Source organism: Rhinatrema bivittatum, chromosome 6 (genome assembly GCF_901001135.1).
Source record: "Rhinatrema bivittatum chromosome 6, aRhiBiv1.1, whole genome shotgun sequence".
Lineage (NCBI taxonomy): Eukaryota > Metazoa > Chordata > Amphibia > Gymnophiona > Rhinatrematidae > Rhinatrema > Rhinatrema bivittatum.
In genome coordinates, this window is record NC_042620.1 from 60,291,497 (window position 1) to 60,310,936 (window position 19,440).

The 19,440-nt window shown below is 43.3% G+C and overlaps 1 protein-coding gene across 1 annotated transcript in view; it reads right to left on the bottom strand.

Annotated features, from left to right (window-relative positions):
- The window catches only part of LRP1B (LDL receptor related protein 1B), a 3,516,099-nt gene that overhangs the window by 2,529,402 nt on the left and 967,257 nt on the right, over nt 1-19,440 (bottom strand). The window contains 1 exon segment of the mRNA XM_029607894.1: nt 8,769-8,906. Within this exon segment, the coding sequence (XP_029463754.1) occupies nt 8,769-8,906 (138 nt within the window).

Genomic DNA, 19,440 nt, shown 5'->3' on the forward strand with positions numbered 1-19,440 from the left:
TACTCTGGTGGCACAACACCACCTGGGCTTTTCCACCAGAAATTAAGCCCCGGGTAGCAGACATAAAAAACAGTTTGAATTAGCACAAGTTAGAAACCTTGAGCCCTTAACGACTGGGACTATTGCACATACATTTCAGACTTGTGCTAGTTCTATTCAAAACCTTTTTGGGTCTGTTCTTTCCCCTGCAGTTTCTTCCTCAGTAGCACCCCCCTTCCCCTTCTGTTCCCTGAAGCAGGGGGCAGAGTGGTTGTTCTTGGCTTTGGCCATGCCAGCTGACCCCTCCTCCAACTCTTCCCTGCAGGCTGCCTGAAGTGGCCAGGCTGGAGACTGAACACTCCTGCTGCTCTGCCTCTCAAGTCTGAAAAGAGGTGACAGAACTAGGTTCCAGGCTGCTCCCCCATGAATTAAACCCTGTCTTTAATCATGAAAAAGCGTTACAGATCTGACAGAAGTTAGCAGCAGGAAATCCACTGTCTTTTAAGTTCAGCCACTTAAGTTATCCATTTTTTACTGCAATATAATTTACGTCTCACTGCAAATTTACAACCAGTTTTACAAGACAGCACTGTAAACTGCAGTCAGCAGAAGGAAATGGGAGATCGTGTTTGATTATTAGTAGAAAGTAAGGCAAAGACCAAAGGGGGATGAAATTGGCTCTGTCTTTAACAGATTTAGGCCTGGATTTATCAAAATGCACTAAATATCACGTGCGATAGGAAAAGGGGTGTGTTTTATGGTAATAGGCAGTTTGTTGCACTAATACCTATGGGGTAGATCTGTGTACTTTTGTTCGCGCAACCAGCGCAAACAAAAGTACGCTGGATTTTATAAGATACGCGTGTAGCCGCACGTATCTTATAAAATCCGGGGTCGGCGCGAGCAAAATCAGCAGCCTGCACGCGCTGATCCGCGTAGCCTTCCTCCGTTCCCTCCGAGGCCGCTCCGAAATTGGAACAGCCTCGGAGAGAACTTTCCTTCCGCGTCTCCCCACCCTAACCAAATCCCCCCCCCCTACCTTTGTTGTGCAGTTACGCCTGCTCAAAGCAGGCGTAACTTGCGTGCACCGCCTCGCCATCCCCCGGCACAGGCCGCAGTGCCAGGGAACTCGGGACTGCCCTCCCGGCCCACCCCCAAACCATTACCATACCCCCTCCTGCCCCTTTTACGAAGCCTCGGGACTTATGCACGTGCCGGTGCCCTGCAATCCGGCACGATTTACGCACGCAGGGCTTTTAAAATCTACCCAATTGTGAAGTACTACCTTGGCACAAATAAGTGCCAGAACTGTTGTATTTCCTACATACAACAACTGGGGGGAGAGGGAGAGAGAGAGAGAGAGACTAGAGATGTGAGAGTCCATCAAGCTAGGTTGAGAGAACATTGCACAAATTTCATCTTTGGATGAGTTTCCTCACTCCAAAGGTCATCAAATCTTCACAAGAGAGCACTGTTCTGTTTGTACGTCTCACTTTGAATGTCAAAGAGACCCTAACCCCTACACTAATACCTAAACCTCACCTCAAGTGACTAGGTGGGCCTCCCATAGACATTTAAACACCTATCTAGTGTGAGGGCATTATCGCTAGACTCCCTCTCCACCTCCCTCTCCCCCTCCCTCTCCTTCCCCCCCCCCCCCCCCAAATAAGGCCTATCACATGGCTTTACACATCTGAAAAGGGCATAGTTAAAATTTGCAATACAGCACAACCCACTTGGCTGTGGCCAAAATTCCTGCCCCAGTATCCTCCCCTTTATCTCATTTGCATCACGCCAAACATTATGGTGCTTTCGCATGAGTTAAAGGCGTTTTTTGCATGCGAAAATGCCATATAGCACTTTGATAAATGACCCCCTTAGCTAGAAAAAGCAATCAGATATTGACATGAAGATGATAGCATGGCAATTAAAGAAGTGAATCAAGAAACCTGGAAAAATTGTTTGAATCATCGACATAAAGTCAAAACCAGAAAAAGAAAGATGGAGAGTTAGTCAATGAAGAGAGTGGACATGGAACTGTAAACCATGTGGGAAAACCCTTACTGAAAGATTATGAAAAAAGAAAATTAATGTAGTGCTTGCACAGAGAGATAAGAAAATCAAGGAATGAGCAATTGTGAACCCTAGAAAGAAAAGAAAAATTTGATATATAAAGTCAAAGATAACTTCTATATCCAAGAGAACAAAAATAAAATAAAAATAGGGATTTTGGTGCACGTCTATATCCTTTTTATCTGTTGATCCTATTGTGTTTGTATGTTTTGTTGTGTCTTTAAGCTATCTTTATTCTACCTAGCATTTTCTTTTTTTTTTTTTCTTTACAGATTGTTATTCCTGTAAGAAAATTCAGTTTACCTTTCCCATCTGTACTATTTTCAGCTAATATACGTTTAACAGTTCCTAGAAACCTCTTCTCTCCAAAATGTCAATAGGTTTTCAACTTTTGATTTTGATGTAAAGCATTTTTGCCCTCAGTCAATAAATGTATTTTGCTTTCAGTAACTTAAATTTTACTTGAAATATAGAAAAAAAAAAAAATCAAGGGAAGTCTAGCCAGTCAGAGATACTAAAAAGCTAGCAGCTGAATGGACAAGTTGTCCAACTTAAAGTTAGCCAGAAAATTTGTCCCAGATATTCAATGGGATACACGTCCAACTGAATATTTCCAATTAAAGTTTTCTGGCTACATTTATCCAGATAACGTTAAACCTAAATGGTCAGCTTTTGAATATAGATGCTTAGGTCCAAAGTTAGACTATAAACCAAATATTCCTGAAGAAAATGAAGGGTGGGAAACCCAATGAGACCTCATATATTGCGTGCCCAATGATTAGGCTTTATGAGAGCTTATAATGGCGAAAGCTTCTCCTATGGTATAATCATGGGTCTCAATGAGCTGAGTTTGACGGGGACGCTTGTAAACCACAGCTGTCCCCGTCAAACTCAGCTCATTGAGACCCATGATTATACCATAGGAGAAGCTTTCGCCATTATAAGCTCTCATAAAGCCTAATCATTGGGCACGCAATATATGAGGTCTCATTGGGTTTCCCACCCTTCATTTTCTTCAGGAATATTTGGTTTATAGTCTATATTGGTTGTTTCCTGACATCTTTGGATTCTTCTATTATTGTAGGTCCAAAGTTATGCAGCCTTGTGTGACCAGATAGCCAGCCACTTAACTGGATATCTTCAAAAGATATCCAGTTAAATGGTGTTCCTGAACCAAAAAAAAACAAAACACCCAAACACCATCACAGGGCCCATTCCAATAACAATCACCCACCTCAAATGTGATACCCAACCCCCTTCTATACTAAGTTACAGTGACTGCACTCCAGCTCTCCCCTCTCCTGCCACAGGAAAAAAATTGAACAAAATTGGGCAAAGTTGCCAACTTCCAAACCCCTTTCCCACACCACCATCTCCCTGCCCCCAAGGCCTTCCACCCACCCAGTATCTTAAAATATACCCTTATCTGGCTCAAGATCATAGTCTATGGTCAAGATCTAGCTATTCTGGTATTTCCAGAATAGCTCTTAGCAACTGCACTGGAACCATAAGGCAACAGCGTAACAGTTCAGCAGCTGGTTTAATTTTTTCATGGTGCAGGAGGAGGCCTGGAGGTCTTTTGCCATGATTATGGTACAGAAAGGGTTTGGGGGGAAAGCTGCCAGCAAGGGCATTGTTAAATTTGAGGTGAGGGGGATGGGAATCAGGATGGGGGCCCACAGTGTTTCTTCTTTTCTGTTACAAGATTGCACTTAATAGGATATTTTTTGAAGATATCTGGTTAAATAGCTGGTTGACTGGCCACACAAGGCTGCAAATGTAGAATAAATAAATAAATCTAGCTGTGTTCTGAAGCAGGTCTAATGTTACTGGCTAACCTACAGGGTCATTTATCAAATTGTGTTAGGGCCCTATCACCCAAGAAAACGCCATAATACCCATGATAAATAACGCATGGGAGGAGTTTGGGTGGACTTAGGGTGGAGTAGATTAAAATGAGAGGTGATTAGTGTTTCATGCAATAACGTAATGCATATTATTGCACGTTTTAACGTCAGAAATAACAACACCTTTTTTTCCTGGTGTTATGCTGTGTGATATGCCCAAAACAGGATTTGCACTAAAAATCACAAATCCTTTTTCAGGAGGGGTATAGAAGAGCGAGGAAGAGAGCCTCGGGGGAGGCACACCTATTAGTCAACTTTTTATACCACTGTAGAAGGGGCAACCGGTAACTTGGGGTGAGGTTTTGGCGGTAGCCATGTTTTTGGGGGGGCAGTTTTATATGCACAGTCAGAGGTACGAAGAGCACAGTACACATCAGTGGAAGATTTGATGTGATTTGAAGTGAGGAAAGGGACACAAAGATGAGATTTCTACATTGTACTCGCGACCTAGTTTGATGCGCTCTCTAGCTACCTGCTACCATTCAACAAAATTGCACAAGTCTTAGTGCCTTGGCCACTGCCATTTTGCATACGGCAAGCAGAGTGTCCTGCTGGAATAACCACTGGCAAAGCAGGCGAGACCGTGCACTGCTTATGCCCAGGTTTCACACTGTGGATGGGGGGAGAGGCTCTGAGGGAGCCTTTTTGTTATTTTTATGGCAGGGCCTATACCAAATATTTTTCATATAGTTTTGTTTTGTGTGTCTTGTTTAAAAAATTCCATTTGTGTTGTTTGCTTTAAATAAGTCAAAACAAAAAAATATATATATTTTAAAACAAGAATTGAAAGGAAACAAAAAAAATCAAAAGAAATGAACTCTAGTGCACACCCCTAAAGCTCACATGAAAAGTAGTAATCTACCCTTATGATAAAGCAGGGCTGACCAACTCCAGTCCTCAAGACTACAAGCATGCCTGGTTTTCAGAATGGCCATAATGAATATGCTGGAGCTAGGTTTGCATAGAATGGAGGGAGTGCATGCAAATTTATCTCGTATATTTTCATTGTGAATATACTGAAAACCAGGCCTGTTTGTGGCTCTTGCGAACTGGAATGTGGCTACCTCTGTGAAAGAGATGTCAAATATACTGGGTTAGATTAGATCTTACTTTTTTTTTTTTGCCTGGCAGTTACCTCCGGTTACTTCTGAATTTCAGCTTAATCGTAGTCAGTCTCTACTGGGACTAGGGTACCATGAAGCCTACATTAATACACATCCAGGGTTTATCACCTATTTTTAATCCCCCTACCCTTAGTCCATTCATCAAAGCAAAATTCCTTGACCAGAGGCCAGACCGTATGCCCTCCTGACCATGGTACATGTGCACCCTGAACCTAGGTGTCATCATTTTGAGATGAATGAGACGCTCTCCTGATAGCTTATGAGTGCTTTCTCTGCCCTGATCACTGATTGGAGCCTCAGCTGACCCAAAGAGCAGTAGCAGGCTTTAGGAATAAAACTCATATTTTCTGCTTGACAGCACACAAAACTACCACTACTATACATATATATACTCTCTCTATATATATACAATTATCCACCTGGTCTGAAGGAAAACCAGTTCAAAAAATTAATGTTCTGCACACACACACACAGTACTATCAATGAGCAGAATGTTTTGTGGCATGAAATTAGAATTGGCAGAACAATCCTGTCTCATATCATTATACTGTTCAATGAAAATTTAGACAGCTACATCATTTAATTAATCAAATAGCAGTAATTTAGTTGCTATTATTAATATCATTTAATTTTTTTAACTTGCCAGTTTTTCCTTCTACTTTGCATTTATAGCTCAGTTGGAATCAGGGCTTGGATCCGGTTCCATTTCACCTTCATTCACTATTACCTGGTGAATTTGCCCCTGCTTTATATTGCCCCAGTATACCTATTCTGGTCATTGTAGTGATGCACCAGGGCTCTTTCTGGAACACTGTAGTCATCAGCCCTAATTCCAGATGCTAAGTGTCACATCTTTCCCCAGGGACTGTAAATGTTCTCTTCTCAGAATTCCCAGCCCCAGCCAACCCAAGAAGTAGGAGACTTGATTTGGATATGAACAGCACTAACGCTGAGCCACTGGAACGTAACTGCAACTGCAACTTCTTTTGAAAAAAATATAGATCAGAATCATTCTCCAAATGAAAAAGATGCTTTTTTTGTTTTTTAATTTGTATATACTATACTTAGCACAAAACCTATGTAGAGTGTTCCAGCTCAATTGAACCTAATAATTAAAGATGTTTTGCAATGTCAGTTCTTTTAGGTTTCAATGCAATGCTAAGTACCTTCATCACAGAAAATACATATCTTGAATCCCAGGAGCCAATGTGTCTGAGTTTTCATGATAAATGGGAAGGAGAGAATTACAATTGAATACCTACTATATACGGGAGGATAACTCCCCTTATAAAAAAATGTCAGTCTGATTAGGCTTGTTTAAATTTTCACTTCTCTTGCAGAGCTCAGCTATTAGTTTTGAATTTGATCCTCAATGTTTAAATGTATAGGAATTTCTGTGCTAATTAAGGGGGTCATTTTCAAAGGCTTATCGTGTGCGTGCGTGTAAATCCGGGTCTATGCATGCCACACCTATTTTAAAAAGGCCCGGTGATGCGAGTAAAGCCCTGGGATGTGTGTAAGTCCCGGGGCTTGCATAAAGGGGTGGGGAGGGGGTGGGGCATGGGTGGGGCTGGGTGGTCTGGGAGCGGGGCCAGAGGCCTCCAACACAGCGGCCATTGCCGCTGTGTTGGAGGATCGCGTGCGGGCAGGCTGCTGGCACGCGCAACTTCCATCCGCCCATAGGCAGGGACAAAAGGTAAGAAAAACGTTTTGATAGGGGTTAGAGTAGGGCTGGGGGGGGGGAAGGTTAGGGGAAGGGGTGGGAAAGTCAGATTAGGGGGAAGGGAAGTTCCCTTCCAGGCCGCTCCGATTTCGGAGTGGCCTGGGTGGGAACAGGGGAAGGCAGTGCAGCTCGGCATGCACAAGCTGCACAATTGTGCACCCCCTTTACATGCGCCAACCCCTGATTTTATAACTTGCGCGCACCTGCGTGTGCAAGTTATAAAATCGGGCGTACGTGTGCGTGTGCTGGGTAGTGCACGCACATGTAGGCCATGCGCGCTCCTTTTAAAATCTACCCCGATAGTTCTAAAATGTATCAAACAATCTCATACACAAATGGACACCTATATCATATTATAAATCCAAATACATAGTACTAAAACCCAAATATGAATCCCTCCTCATACTATTAAGCATCACTCACTATACTCATACCTTACTAACTATGTATACCATCTCACTCATTCATCCATAACCATGCTTTACCCTTACAATGAATATAATATTGTCCAGATATCAAATACTATCTATATCTACTATGATCCCAGCACATGGGTATTATCCATCCCAATTCACTACCCTCCATATCTATTAAATTTCCAATATGATAGATATTTTTTATCTGGACAATAATAGTATTGACTTGATGAATCACGATGTAACACAGAAATTACAGATTTTCTATTGTTACTAGATTGTACCCCAAATGACAGAAGGCACAGTGTCAGTGAATGACTCTAAAAGCACATTTTGTTTTCTCTTGTAAATAATTTTTGTGTATGAATGGTGGAGTATATAAGCAATACATTTTATAAATAAATAAATACATTTTTTTTACTCTATCATTTGAAGCAAAGGACTTCAGAATCTCTGCATTCCCTGTCTGAGATCCAACAGAGGAATGCTTGAGAACAAAATGATCGCCATACAAAGTGAACTTAGGTTGATTTTCAACAAAAAAATGACATGCAGCTGCCACTTTGTCTAGGCTGGTTGAAAAAGTGTTGATTCATGGATGATCCTGCTCTTTCCTTGTTTCATCTCCAACCAGTTTCAATCTGTCTGGGTTGAACTGCACAAAAATGCATGCTTTCCTTCTCCCATAGACTTTAATTGGACTGAACTATATGAACCAAAATAGATTCTAATTTCTTGTAGACCAAGGATATTCAGTTTGGTTAACCTGAACCAAACCACAAATTGACTTATTCATCTCATTTTTCCATTCAAGTCATAATGAACGCACATTACTAATATGCACTACTTACAACAAAAAAATAGCAATAGGCATGACAACAAAGAAGCTCATACACAGAACTAAGCACATTAGATGAAAGAGAAATGATACAAGGAAAATTATGTAACAGTTGTGTAGAGGGAATACAATTGATTTAGGCCTTAATTTATATCAATTAAGGCCAATTTTAAAACTCACCACACTGAACCTGGAAAGACTAACTTGTCAGAGAATTGTTTAATTACTTTATCAATTCATTGTACACTAATTGATACATAAACATAATGTATGATTTCTCTTATGTGCTAATCTTTTACTTTTAATAACAATGCCATTATTTTTTCAGGATGAGTATCAACAATACCAACCACTTTGACTTATGAATGGATAATATCCCCACATTAAAATCTCCTCACCCTTTGAAAATTTAAGAGTACTGTAGCTCTTTTACTTATAAATCCCTAAACAATCACATTATAATCTCCTTCACTTTTACTTGGATGTCTGAGAAAGCCCACTGCATTTTAATGTTTGACAGTATTACTGCAGTCATTTACATTCCATTTTGAATTTGTTTCTTGGTAAACATGTGTGATTAATTATAGGCACCATACATTTGGATTTCATTCCCTTTTTCTCAGCAAATACATAACTCTTTCTTTTTAGAAAATAGTAGCCTCAATGACTAAATCAGTAATATTTGAGAATGTTCACAAATTGACTTACCTCGACAATGCATTCCTTCATCATATCCATCTATACAGTCAGACACACCATTGCACAGTCTGGAAAGATGAATACATGTGTTTGTATGAAGGCAAGCAAAATGATTCATAGGGCACTTGAATTGTATTTCCTCAGGACCTGCAACAGAATAAGAATACATAAATCTATATGCATTTTGGTTCTACATGAAATAAGTAGCTGCTCAGATATTAAAAGTGCTTGGTTATGTTTTATACCAGATATTTCCATCCTGCAGCATGGGGAAGTTTTTATATGCTGTCCTCTAACAGTAGAGTTATAAGCTTTTAAATAAGAAATGACACTTTAGAAAAAACAACAGCTGCTAGAAAATGATACTAATAGTATAAATTTTGAAAATGATATAGCATCTAACCATGAAGCATAGTTTATCTTGCTTTCCAGCTATGGATATCACAGTTAGAAATTTATAGTTGTCAAAATGAGAGATGAAATGGGGTTTGCTTGAAAAAATAGAGGTTCAGAAGTCAGCTCTTGCACTAAATTTTTTTCTATTTTGTACATAATTTTTCTTGCTGTAAGATTTAATGTGCTGCAACACATTACATGTAAGTATAAAGACTCAAATATACATTTTACATGCTGTGGATTTCAGATACGCTAATATTGCATTTTCTGTAATAACATCTTTGTGACCCTGCAAATTTACCTGTTCTACAATGTTATCAGAACAAGCTAGGGATGTGCCTTCATTTTTAAAAGCACAGGCGATGTATTTTGTTTCATATCATTTCTAAACTGAAGCAATAAACAAATTCACAAAATTTGATATTGTTGCAAATGTTTCATTTAGTGCACACTAATTTGATATAGTTCACCCAATTTGAGGTAGTGTAAATCAAAAATAGTGTGCACCAAATCAAAACACTGTAAACTAAAAAAACAATTTAAAAACAAAACAAAACAAAAAAATTGGGAAAATGGAATGAAACAAAATGGGCATTTAGAAAATTGCAAGACAATTAACTCTCCTCATGCATAACATTCAAGATTGCCTATAGTTAGCCTAGGTGTCTTCAGAATAAAATGTGTTCAGAACACTTCTTGATCTTCTGCCTTATTTATAATCATCGTTCTATAAGTCCTAAAGAATACTTTTTTGTATCTTTTAACTGCATTTAAAAACATACTTGACCATCTTTAAATATTATCAAAAGTCCAAAACCACTTATCTTCTGAAATCATGGCAAAAACGCCTTCTCAGCTGCCAAGAAAATTCCCACACATGGCTTGATGTTCCCATTCCTGACACGGGGCTGTGTTTCAAACTGCAGTTCTTCTTCACTGTATGATAAAGTCAGTTGGCATAGTGGCAAATAGACCAGAAGTGATGTCACTTAGGGTCTATTTACCAACCGACTTAGATCCACCACAAATTGTATAAGAATTTTTAAATAAATGATATCGGAAGATACATAGTTTTGGAATTTTATAAAATCCAGGGTCAGCGCACGCAAGGGGGTACACAATTGTGCACCTTGCACGCACCGAGCCGCGCTGCCTTCCCCCATTCCCTTCCCCCTAGCCTGACCTTCCCACCCTTTCCCCTAATCTTTACCCCCCTAGCCCTACTCTAACCCCCCTGACCTTTATTTTACCTTTTGCACGCGCCGGCCAACGTAAGATATGTGCGTACCCCCCGAAAACCTGCCCCAAGCTCCCCCTGTGCATGCCGAACCTATGCTGAATAGGCTTGGCAGGGCACGCAAGTCCAGGGACGTGCGTAAGTCCCAGGGCTTTCCTGGGGGGGGGGCGTTTTAGGGTGGCATGTCGCGGCGGCGCATCACTCGGGGGCGGGGCCATGGTCGTGGTTCCAGCCATGGGGCATTTTGGGGGTGTGGCCGAGGCCCCTGAAACTGCTCCCAGGTCAGGGAATCGCACGCCGGCTGGCCGGCACGCACGAGTTACGCCTGCCTCAGGCAGGCATAACTTTTCGAACAAAGGTAGGGGGGGGTTTAGATAGGGCTGGGGGGGGTGGGTTAGGTAGGGGAAGGGAGGGGAAGGTGCGGGGGGGGGGTGGAAGGAAAGTTCCCTCTGAGGCCAATCCAATTTCGGATCGGCCTCGGAGGGAACAGAGGCAGGTTGCATGGCTCGGCGCGCGCAGGCTGACGATTTTGTACAGCCTTGCGCGCGCCAACCCTGGATTTTAATGGATACGCGTGGCTACACACGTATCTATTAAAATCCGGCGTACTCTTGTTTGTGCCTGGTGCACAAACAAAAGTACGCGTGGGCGTAGTTTTTAAAAATCTACCCTTAAGTGTGTATGTTTAACTACTTAGGGGGAGGTTTTCTGGGGGCTGGAGTGAAGAACTTACTTTTAAATTTCCAAAAATGTATGCACATTTTTAGTTTTTATGGTTGTATGCTGCTTTGGACAACCCCTTGGGGTAGGGATGATGGTTAAAAAATATTTTAAATATGATAGAATAAATAAATGCGCTCAAAATTTTCTTTAGACAATTCTCAAAGTCAAAGTATGCTATTACTTTCACTTTACAAATCAGTGCACTTTTTTGGCAAAGAGAATGCATGGAATTTGCAGATATGCTAGCAATCTGAAAATTACACCTCATAACAATTATGAATTGTAATTATTTAAAAAAATATATTTAAAAAAATAAGCATATTTCAAACATCACAGGACAACCAACTCCACCACTCATACTTGCCTTATAAGGGGGATATTATTTTGAGAAACTTCTTGGGAGAATTATATGAAAATAATAATACAACTAATCAGTTTTTGCCTTCTGCCACACAAACTCAGAAATTATAGGAAATGTGACAGTAATGAGCAGTGGCAACTCAATCCTGAAAAATGCAATTAATATCTGCTATATTAAACTGAATGCATAGCACAAACATTATCTAAACTTAAGCACTTTATAGTTCAACATTCTATATGGATAAGAGAAACCATGACAACCAGTTTCAAAGCATAAAGCGTGCAGCCTATATCCTATCTGGTAGAAAATAATCTTTATATGCAAATACTTTTAATATTAGAAAATGGTTCACTGTAAATCTAGGGGTGGTAGGATACCTGGCTGAATGAAATGTATGGTACAAAAGGGTGAGCTTTGAAAAGACAATCTGAGTAATAATGAAAGCTGGATTACTCTAGCCTTTCACTCTGAGGGAGGCTGCCGAAGGGGACATTATAACTGCATCTTGATCAGTTTCACTCTGTGGGGCAGGCTAATTAGCTTTCAATGCTATTCAGAATGTCTTTTCAAAGCTCACCCCACTGAAAAAGTGCAATCACATCATACCATTACGTATGTGCATAATAAACAGAAAGCCACCAAGAGATGGTTAAGCAATGAGCTTTATCCTGTACTTTCTGGGTCAGTCAAAAAAGGAAACAGATCACCCTGTACTATACCTACCAATGAGAGATTGATCATTCCAGTACAGGATCATGCACCTCACAGAAAATCACTAACAGGAAGTATATAAAAAACCTTTTGGAAATATACAAATGCAGATTCTATAGCCTAGAACTGGAAATGACATGCCATCTCATGGTTAGGTGCAATATGCTGAAATCTGAATGCCTGTGTATAGAAATATGCAGAATGGTAGAGATGTGCAGAGGAAAAAAATTCCTTTCAGTCAGTTCATTCATTTCCTTTCAATCAGTTCATTCATTTATCCATTTACTATTAAAGTCAATAGGGAAAGCACTGTAGACTATTTTGTAGGGATGTGAATCGTTTTTCAACGATTAAAATTATCGTCCGATAATGTTTATATCGTCTTAAATCGTTATAGAACACGATACAATAGAAATTCTAACGATTTATCGTTAAAAATCGTTAAATCGTGTTAGTGCGCACTAACTCGAGTTAGTGCGCACTAACTCCCCGTTAGTGCGCACTAACTCGATTTAGTGCGCACTAACTGAAAATGATACAAATAAACACTTTCCAGGTCACTGAAGGTCAGTTAGGAATGAATATGTGTTCCTATTGGCTGGCTGCCCTCTTATCTATTGATGTTACCACTGAGGTGATGGTTGGGGGGATGGGAAATGGAACTGGAAACTAACGAACACCAACAGAAAATGAAACAAAGTGTTCACACTTCCCAGGTCAGTAAAGGTCACTTAGGAATGAATATGTATGTATGTATTCCTATTGGCTGGCTGTGCTCTTATCTATTGATGTTACCAATATGGTTGGGGGGATGTGAAATGGAAACAGTTGGAAGCTTGACAAAAAAAGTAATGTAATGATCAGCACTCACGTGACTAGAACTTGTTTGTTTATTATTTTTGTTAGCAGGCACCTGAAATGCTAGTGCATGTTGAATTTGCCAATCACTGTGCATTTTAGAAAGGTGGTCCTGGCTGGAACTGTACACAGTTCAAATATATGTAATTGATTGTTGGTAAGTGTATTTTTTAAGTAGCCACACTGGCACCAGTATGTTTACTTTTCCTCCTACTTAACTCACTAGCTCAGCTTTGTAAGAAGGGCTTCTCTGCTTGTGTGTTGTTTTTGTTTGGTGTGAGGAGAGCAGAAACATCAGATCTTTATTCAATCTACTACAGTCATCTCTTACAGTGCCCTATCCCTATTAATACCAGGAGTGTTGTGATCTTCCTGCACACAGTGCCCTAACCCTGATACCAGTCTGAGACAGCTCCCTCCCTGCATTACTAGTGAGAGGCTGGCTTCACAGACAGGGGGGAGCTGCCTGACCCTCACTCCTGACTTCCCCCATGTCCCAGCTAGTGAATGGTGTGTGGGTGAGGGGGGGGGGGGGGAGGATGGTGAAGTCTGAGACAGCTCCCTCCCTGCATTACTAGTGAGAGGCTGGCTTCACAGACAGGGGGGAGCTGCCTGACCCTCACTCCTGACTTCCCCCATGTCCCAGCTAGTGAATGGTGTGTGGGTGAGGGGGGGGGGAGGATGGTGAAGTCTGAGACAGCTCCCTCCCTGCATTACTAGTGAGAGGCTGGCTTCACAGACAGGGGGGAGCTGCCTGACCCTCACTCCTGACTTCCCCCATGTCCCAGCTAGTGAATGGTGTGTGGGTGAGGGGGGGGGGGGGGAGGATGGTGAAATCTGAGACAGCTCCCTCCCTGCATTACTAGTGAGAGGCTGGCTTCACAGACAGGGGGGAGCTGCCTGACCCTCACTCCTGACTTCCCCCATGTCCCAGCTAGTGAATGGTGTGTGGGTGAGGGGGGGGGGGGAGGATGGTGAAGTCTGAGACAGCTCCCTCCCTGCATTACTAGTGAGAGGCTGGCTTCACAGACAGGGGGGAGCTGCCTGACCCTCACTCCTGACTTCCCCCATGTCCCAGCTAGTGAATGGTGTGTGGGTGAGGGGGGGGGGGAGGATGGTGAAGTCTGAGACAGCGCCCTCCCTGCATTACTAGTGAGAGGCTGGCTTCGCAGACAGGGGGGAGCTGCCTGACCCTCACTCCTGACTTCCCCCATGTCCCAGCTAGTGAATGGTGTGTGGGTGAGGGGGGGGGGGAGGATGGTGAAGTCTGAGACAGCTCCCTCCCTGCATTACTAGTGAGAGGCTGGCTTCACAGACAGGGGGGAGCTGCCTGACCCTCACTCCTGACTTCCCCCATGTCCCAGCTAGTGAATGGTGTGTGGGGGAGGGGGGGGGGGGGAGGATGGTGAAGTCTGAGACAGCTCCCTCCCTGCATTACTAGTGAGAGGCTGGCTTCACAGACAGGGGGGAGCTGCCTGACCCTCACTCCTGACTTCCCCCATGTCCCAGCTAGTGAATGGTGTGTGGGTGAGGGGGGGGGGGAGGATGGTGAAGTCTGAGACAGCTCCCTCCCTGCATTACTAGTGAGAGGCTGGCTTCACAGACAGGGGGGAGCTGCCTGACCCTCACTCCTGACTTCCCCCATGTCCCAGCTAGTGAATGGTGTGTGGGTGAGGGGGGGGGGAGGATGGTGAAGTCTGAGACAGCTCCCTCCCTGCATTACTAGTGAGAGGCTGGCTTCGCAGACAGGGGGGAGCTGCCTGACCCTCACTCCTGACTTCCCCCATGTCCCAGCTAGTGAATGGTGTGTGGGTGAGGGGGGGGGGGAGGATGGTGAAGTCTGAGACAGCTCCCTCCCTGCATTACTAGTGAGAGGCTGGCTTCACAGACAGGGGGGAGCTGCCTGACCCTCACTCCTGACTTCCCCCCATGTCCCAGCTAGTGAATGGTGTGTGGGTGAGGGGGGGGGAGGATGGTGAAGTCTGAGACAGCTCCCTCCCTGCATTACTAGTGAGAGGCTGGCTTCACAGACAGGGGGGAGCTGCCTGTCCCTCACTCCTGACTTCCCCCATGTCCCAGCTAGTGAAAGGTGTGTGGGTGAGGGGGGGGGGTGGATGGTGAAGTCTGAGACAGCTCCCTCCCTGCATTACTAGTGAGAGGCTGGCTTCACAGACAGGGGGGAGCTGCCTGACCCTCACTCCTGACTTCCCCCATGTCCCAGCTAGTGAATGGTGTGTGGGTAAGGGGGGGGGGGAGGATGGTGAAGTCTGAGACAGCTCCCTCCCTGCATTACTAGTGAGAGGCTGGCTTCACAGACAGGGGGGAGCTGCCTGACCCTCACTCCTCCGGGGTATTGTGATCTTCCTGCACACAGTGCCCTATCCCTGATACCAGGGGTGTTGTGATCTTCCTGCATGCAGTGCCCTATCCCTATTAATACCAGGAGTGTTGTGATCTTCCTGCATGCAGTGCCCTATCCCTATTAATACCAGGAGTGTTGTGATCTTCCTGCATGCAGTGCCCTATCCCTGATACCGGGATGTGTGCAAGAAGATCACAACACCCCCGGTATCAGGAATAGGGCACTGTGTGCAGGAAGATCACAACACCCCCAGTATCAGGAATAGGGCACTGTGTGCAGGAAGATCACAACACCCCTGGTATTAGGGATAGGGCACTGTGTGCAGGAAGATCACAACACTCCTGGTATTAATAGGGATAGGGCACTGTGTGCAGGAAGATCACAATACCCCTGGTATCAGGGTTAGGGCACAGGTTCTAGTCACATTGACTGATCACATTACTTGTTTTGTCAAGCTACCAACTGTTTCCATTTCCCATCCCCCATATACTGTCAGTAGGAAACTTGGTAACATGAATAAATAAGAGGGCAGCCAATAGGAATACATATTCATTCCTAAACTGACCTTAACTGACCTGAAAAGTGTCAAATTGTATCATTTTCAGTTAGTGCGCACTAACTCCCAGTTAGTGCGCACTAACTCCCGTTAGTGCGCACTAACTCGAGTTAGTGCGCACTAATCGGAAAAAACGATTTTTAACGATTTTTTAACTAAAAAATCGTGCCTAAGACGATTTTCTTGCCCTGCCACACGATTTCTATCGTTAAGACGATATGGAAAACGATTCACATCCCTACTATTTTGTGCTCCAGAATTGGGGTTTTCTCATAAATGTGAATGAAACTTGTAGGACTACATTATCAGAATGGATAATTAACTCCAAGATACCTAGACTGTAGCAAAGTGGCACAAAAAAAGACATGAATAGACTGAGGCACCCTAAAACCCACCCCGACCCTTTAAAATAAATCCCCCACCCTCCCGAACCCCCCCAAAATGTTTTAAATTACCTGGGGTCCAGTGGGGGGGTCCCGGCGCGATCTCCCGCTCTCTGGCCACGGCTGCGTTGAGAAATGGCGCCGGTGGCCCTTTGCCCTTATCATGTGATAAGGGCCCGTATGACATAGTGAGGGCAAAGGTAGCGCCGGCGCCATTTTGAATATTGGCAATACGGCCCGCATGCAGGAGGTCGCTCCCGGACCCCCGCTGGACTTTTGGCAAGTCTTGTGGGGATCAGGAGGCCCCCCCAAGCTGGCCAAAAGTCCCTGTGGGTCCACCGTGGGTCCGGGAGTGATCTCCTGCACGCGTGACGTCGGGAGCCAGGAACCAAAATGGCGCTGGCACTACCTTTGCCCTGTCACATGATAAGGGCAAAGGGCCACCGGCACCATTTCTCAACGCAGCCATGCCCAGAGAGCGGGAGATCGCGCCGGGACCCTCCCACTGGACCCCAGGTAATTTAAAACATTTTTGGGGGGTTCGGGAGGGTGGGGGATTTATTTTAAAGGGTCGGGGTGGGTTTTAGGGTTGTTTTGGTGTGCCGGTTTTCCTGCCCTCCCCCGATTTACGATTTTTAACGATTTAAAAACAAAACAAAACACAATGATCAGATTTCCCTCCCCCCCCCAGCCAAAATCAATCGTTAAGACGATCGATCACACGATTCACACCCCTAAAAACTAAGTACATCCCACACTACTGATGCTAGTAATAGCAGTGGCTATTTTCTAAGTCAACTTGATTAATAGCAGGTTATGAACTTCTCCTCCAAGAACTTATCCAAACCTTTTTTAAACCCAGCTACACTATCTGCACTTAGCACATCCTCTGGCAACAAATTCCAGAGTTTAATTGTGCTTTGAGTTAAAAGGAATTTTCTCCTATTAGTTTTAAATGTGCTACATGCTAACTTCATGGAGTGCCCCCTAGTCCTTCGATTATCCAAAAGAGTAAATAAACGAATCACATTTACACATTCTAGACCTCTCATGATTTTAAGTCCTCTATCATATCCCCCCTCAGCTGTCTCTTCTCCAAGCTGAGCAGACCTAACCTCTTTAGCCTTTCCTTATAGGGGAGCTGTTCCATCCACTTTATCATTTTGGTTGCCCTTCTCTCTCTCTTTTCCAGTGTACTATATATTTTTTTGAGATGCGGTGACCAGAATTGTACACAATACTCAAGGTGCGGTCTCATCAAGGAGCAATCCAGAGGCATTATGACATTTTCCGTTTTATTCACCATTCCATTTCTAATAATTCCTAACATTCTGTTTGCTTTTTTGACTATTGCAGCACACTGAGCCGAAGATATGATTGTATTATCCACTATGAAGCGTAGAATTTTTTATCTGGTTGGTAACTCCTAATATGGAACCTAACATTGTGTAATGACAGCATGGGTTATTAATTCCTATGCAACACTTTACACTTGTCCACATTAAATTTCATCATTCATTTGGATGCCCAATTGCATCGCCACACCTTGCTTTGTAAAATTCCCCCTACTCCGCGTGGGCATGAGTCATGGGTCCACCCGCACATGTATACATAGATTTCAAATTCCAGTGTGCATGTACCATGCAGCCATCAGATTTTATAACATGTGTGTGCTGGCACTCGCATGTTACAAAATTGACATGTACATGTATGCGTACTAGGAACCACATGCACATGGATGCACGCATGCTCCTTTTAAAATCAACCCCTTAGAGAATAGCCATTGCTATTACTGGCATCAGTAGCATGGGATCTAGTTAGTGTTTGGGTACTTGCCAAGTACTTGTAGCCTGGATTGGCCACAGTTATAATCAGGATGGAAATTTCTTATGTTCTTATGTCCTTATCATCTTAGGAAACAAGTTGATCCTGAAAGGAAAGATTTTTCTGTGATGTAAACATCAGAAGATCTTGAAGGAGATCCAAGATGGCGTCTGAATAGTAGGCTGTGTGAGAGAAGTGCTCCTGAATTTGATTGAATTTCCCCCAAAAAAATGCCACACACCATGAGGAGAATCAGAGTGGAGACCCTGACTACAATGTCTCCTATCTCCTCACAGTTATCAATTGGGAGTTTCTTCTCACTGAGTAACGCTAGAACCCCGGGAGAAGTGCCCATTGTCAGCGTCGATGTGGAACAAACATTGACGCCGCTGGACCTAAACATCTCATTAAGCCCCGGGGCTCCCATGATGCCTCTGCTGCCTCATCTCACACAAACCCCAGATTTGGATTTGAAAGAGTTGTCAGAACTTCCTGACACCATCAAGGGAAATCTGAGGGAAGAAGGAGTGAGACCTAAGACAGGGGAGACAGTGGAGATCCTCTGACCTAGACACTGGAGAAGCAGAATGGCCAGGCGGTGGTCCCTGTTATGAGGCAGGAATGCCGTCTGCAAGGAACAGTGAGTACAAACACGATCTCGAGAGAATCACAGACACCTGTAATAACTCTGGAAAATGTATGGTTTGATTTAATGGATTTAAAAGTATCCATAGAGAGTATAAATACATCTTTGTTAGACACACAAAACCAGGTGCTACAGATAGACCCGATTGTGACCGTACATAAAGAGAAATTACAATGCCTTGAAAATCAAGTTGGCCAGGTGGAAAAGGTTCAGGTTGGACTGATCCAAGGTGAACTAGCCAATAGCAGGAAAATTGAGACTATGGAAAACAAAGCAAGATATAATAACTTAAGAATTCTCAATTTCCCAAGTGTGAAGCTTATATCTCCCTATGAGCAATACATGAAATTACTGATGGAAATCTTAATTTTAACACTGGAAGATATATCCCCAATAGCAAAGATTTTCTTTGTCTCACTGGGTAGAATAGAGAATAAGGAGCCTCAAAAAAATGATGTACAACAAAATGATCAGAGTAATATTACTGCTTTTTTGGAGCAAACTATGGGGTTTATTTTCTAAAGCTTAGTGCACGCGTGCAAAAGCAACATCGGGGCGGAGTTGGCCCTGGAAGAGGAGAAGTTGGGGCAGCACTGGGACCGACTCTGCGAACACACTGCGGAC